This window comes from Cynocephalus volans, chromosome 2 (assembly GCF_027409185.1).
Source record: "Cynocephalus volans isolate mCynVol1 chromosome 2, mCynVol1.pri, whole genome shotgun sequence".
In the NCBI taxonomy this organism is placed as follows: domain Eukaryota; kingdom Metazoa; phylum Chordata; class Mammalia; order Dermoptera; family Cynocephalidae; genus Cynocephalus; species Cynocephalus volans.
The window spans coordinates 68,041,555-68,045,964 of NC_084461.1; the positions used below are offsets into that span (position 1 = coordinate 68,041,555).

The 4,410-nt window shown below is 33.2% G+C and overlaps 1 protein-coding gene across 1 annotated transcript; it reads right to left on the reverse strand.

Moving 5' to 3' along the window:
- Nucleotides 1-2,042: 2,042 nt before the first annotated feature.
- ANKRD34B (ankyrin repeat domain 34B) lies at nt 2,043-3,587 on the reverse strand. The gene has a single exon (XM_063082961.1). The coding sequence runs from the start codon at nt 3,585-3,587 to the stop codon at nt 2,043-2,045; it is 1,545 nt and encodes a 514-aa protein (XP_062939031.1).
- Between the last annotated feature and the right edge of the window lie 823 nt (nt 3,588-4,410).

Consider the following 4,410-nt stretch of genomic DNA (forward strand, 5'->3'; position numbering starts at 1 on the left):
TAGTTTTCAACTTACTCATAAGTAATGAGTGGCACAATTTCTCTTGAAAATATGTTAAACAATGTATCTTAGTATTTGAGAGATAAATAAAAATCAGCAATAATCAAAATAATATTTTAAATCTTTATTGATACCATTTTGCTTATGAACTAAACTATTTACATATTCTTCCAAACTGTATCCTTATAACTTGAAGTCAAGTACTTTTCTAGATATTAAAACTTGCAAAAAGTATTTAGCTACCTGTAAAAATCAGGTGCATTCTAAGTTCTGAATCAAAAATATTTCTAATGTAATTAATATTAATGCTCTTCAAAACAGCAGATGGAAAAACCTCCATTTACTTTTTAAAGTAATAGCCACAAGTAATTAAATAATTGCCAGGTACATTATAACTTGCTTATATCAAATTACCAAGAAAAGCATCATGCCAATTGTTAAGCTCATCTCTACTCATAGAAAGCAAAGAAATAAAGTCGTATAATACAATCATCAAATTAATACACTCAGGTTTGTATGGTTTGATTTATTCTTTCCTGTAAAACTGCTAGATTGAAATAAGAATTCTTTGTATGAACACCATACTTTGAAGTCATGTAGGTAATAGAATCAATTTATATTATTTTATAATAGTAGCATGGTGTTCATTTATTTTGTTAAAAGTTATTCAACAAGTCCTAAAAGACTAGATGACTGGAACGTCACACTGAGGAAATAATTCTTATATATCCTTATTATATAAATGTCTAATAACTACATATCAGAAATAAGAAGATACTGTTTAATATTGACCAAATAGTATATTTTGTGATTAACTTTCTACTGGCTTTTTAAATTTTAGCTAACCTAACCTAATAATTTCTTTTTAAAATGAAGCAAGCATTTAGTTTCTTTTTGTGAGAAATCCCAAACTCTTGTTTTTTCTTTGTGTCTTTTTAGAAGACAAAAATAATTTGGTATAAGTAAAGAGGAATGCTTTTTAACTTCTGTATTTATCTTGTTATTGAAAATCTATGGATAGGCTTCCAAAAATCATTTGGAAGGAATGAATTAAAAGATATGGAAAAAGAATAATTCTATACATTAACATTATAGGTAAGTTAGTTTGAAAAAACAAAACAGAAAGCAAAAAACAGCACACAAACAAGAGAACTTGACATAGATTAGCAGTAGCTTGTAAAACCGATTAACATTGATTAAACTGACACTACGAACATTAGTTGCCCACTCCACTCGTGTTTGACCTTCTTAAATTTTAATTAGATTTTCACCTGACTGCAGTCAACATTTTTTAAGAATTAGTTCATTTTTTTCTTTGTAGTGCAGGTTTATTGATCTTAGAACATTTTGTATGGGCCAGCCTGTGGCTCACTCGGGAGAGTGTGGTGCTGATAACACCAAGGCCCCGGGTTCGGATCCCATATAGGGATGGCCGGTTTGCTCACTGGCTGAGCGTGGTGCTGACAACACCAAGTCAAGGGTTAAGATCCCCTTACCGGTCATCTTTTAAAAAAAAAAAAAAAGAACATTTTGTAGCTATCAGTGTTTTCTTTTATGCTTTTAGCATCATAGAATATTAGAATCTTATTGACTTGAAAACACTGTTTCCTAATAAAATATGAGGGTACTTCAAAAAGTTCATGGAGAATTTGAATTAAAAGATAATACAAATCTTTCCATGAACTTTTTGAAGACATCTTGTATTTAGCCAGTCTGATTTTTTAATTATCTCTAACATATGTGGCCTTCTTTCTTTGCTGACTTTTTGTTTAAATGAAAAACTTCGACCACATAGAGGTTGTTAAATATTGGAGGTTTTAAGGAAAATAGCTTTCATTTTGTTTGAGAGAATTCCCTTAACAGAAACTATATATTATTTGTGTGTTCACAATGCCTAGTACAAAACACATTACATTTCAATTCACCTAGCCATTATGGACTAACCAATTACAAGATTTAAATGGATGAATATTTAAGATTTCTTCTCTAGTTCCTTATGTCTCTGATACAGACATTTGAAGAAAACGTTTTCTAGCAATCTCTTAAAAATTTACTAATTGCTTAATTTGTTCTGTTTGCAATGATTGTCTCCTTAACAACATTTTTTTACTTTTGAATTCTTTAGGGAATATAGGAACTGTTGGAATAAGCATTTTCTGACCACAAGAAAGAAGGCTGTAGATCTTGTTGTTGACATTGACATCTGAGATGGGAGGGTAAGGATTTACATTTAAGGGTGGCAGAAATCCTGGTCTGGTTTGTGTAATACTGTGATCTAGAGGGAAAGCTCCTGAACCACGCCTTTCTAAAACTGCATGATTTCTCCTGCTCAGGGTACTGGGGGGGATATTCTCCAACAATTCTTTGGACCCTGACAACAGGGAAGGGGATGGTGAGAGGATCTTTTTCTTTCCTATAAGTGCTTTGCCATCTTCTAAAGTTGGAGAGGTAAGACCAGCTGAGAGCTGGGAATCAGAGCTGTAGTGATTCATCCCTGAGTTTCTTTTTTGAACTATGCTTCCTAAGGTGGAAGCAAATATTGTCTGGTTAGAATCTGGGTCCTGATCAACAGGGATTTCAATGCATTGCTGATTTCCTTCTAAAAAAAAAGACTGATAATTTATTTCATCATATGACATCTTTCTTGAGTTGGCCTGATCAAAGGCTCTTAGCAAATGTGCAGTATCTTTTACATCAATGCTTTGGTGCCTAGTGATGAATCGCTTGGAAAGTGCCAGCCCATTGGTTTTGTAGGACAGTTCTTCCTCTGGAGTAATATCCTGTAGTTCCTCTTGCAAAGAGGCCACTCTGTTCTGGTGCATTAATGATGGGGGACTCTTGATCCAGGGTGGAGCCTGGGGTAGCTTGGGCCCATTAGGGGCCATAGCAGGCTTCCTCCCAGGAGAGCCTGTGTCTTGAGTATCATCACTGCTTCCATAGGACTCCAGATCTTTAAAGCCAAAAAATGTCAGTTCAGTTTCAGAAGAATGTGGACGTGGTGATGAGGCTGTATTGATGTCTATTTCTGAAGGTGTGGTGCAAGTAGCTGGGGAAGGAAACCCATCTATTTCCGCAGGAGGCATATTTAAGTACTGTTTGGTAGTGTGCCTCCCAGAGGGTGATTTCGCTGTTGTTATGATGATGACCTCTTTCCCTTTATCCTTGCAAGCACTAAGTAGAACTTTCAGGGTCTCTCTATCTTCTGAATTTATAGCATAAACAAGAGCCGAATAACTAGAATGGTCTTGCAAGCTGAGGTCAGCCCCACTCTTTAGAAGCAAAGAAACAACTTCAGGACCAGCTTTTTCTAAGCAAGCATGCATCAAAGCAGTTTTCCCAGATTTGTCCTGTATGTTGGGATCGGCATTGTTCTCTAACAGGTATTTAACCATTTTGGCTTTACTGACACTTTGGTGATCAATATGTTTGGTCTTACAAGCAATCATCAAAGGCGTTTCCCCACGGTCATTACTCTCATTAATGTAGGCACCACCTTCTAGCAAAAGTCTTGTGAGGCGAAGCCGGCTCTGATGGACTGCCTTAATTAAGGAATTTCCATCACTTGAAATTTCTGTACCTTCATCCATCTTCAAAAGTCAGAAATCAATACCTGGTTATCAAAGAAGATGAAGACCAAAAGAAAAAAATTTTAAAAAGAAGACCAAAAGATTAGCCAGAATCAATGTCCCAATTTATATTCATTTTCTTACAATTAATTTCTAAAATATTTATAAAGGAGACATAAATGGGATTATGCTATTAATAAATGCAGAGTAAAATAGTGAATTGCAAAATAAAAGAAATGTTAGAAAAGTAATGACCTTTAGGGAAAATTTATTGTCAAAATCTTCATTGGATATTTATGATATAACACCAACATAATATTTTTCCTAAATCTCCCATTAATTAAGCAATAATCCATTATTTTCTACCTGTAAAAATATTTTTAAAATTAATATTAAAAAATAAATTTAAGGAAAAAAATACAAAATTCTGTGTAATTACAACTGAATCAATTAAATGTAGCATGTTTATGGTAGCTTAATGTAAAAACTTTAGTATTAAATTTCTTAAACATGTTCTTCAATAAAATAATGTAAGTGACATCTAGATTTTCAATTTGAGGGGTGTTTTTATGTTTCTTTTAAACAATAAAAAATTATTTAGACTACAAAATATTAAAATAACTGACAACATCTGAAATTCACACTGAGAAAGGAATGGTGAGAATGTGATTATGAGTTTTTCTTGATCCCATTATTTAAATCATATGCTGACTAAATTATGGGATAGCAACAACTACTGGGTTAAATTTTTATAGCAGTACATTACTCCAAAAAGGGAGTTTTATAGACAAGAAATTTGAAAGGAGCCATGCAGGCTTTGTAAACATTTTAATTTTTATCATTG

Coding starts and splice junctions, on each gene's coding strand:
- ANKRD34B (XM_063082961.1), bottom strand. CDS start 3,587: ATGGATGAAGGTACAGAAATTTCAAGTGATGGAAATTCCTTAATTAAG.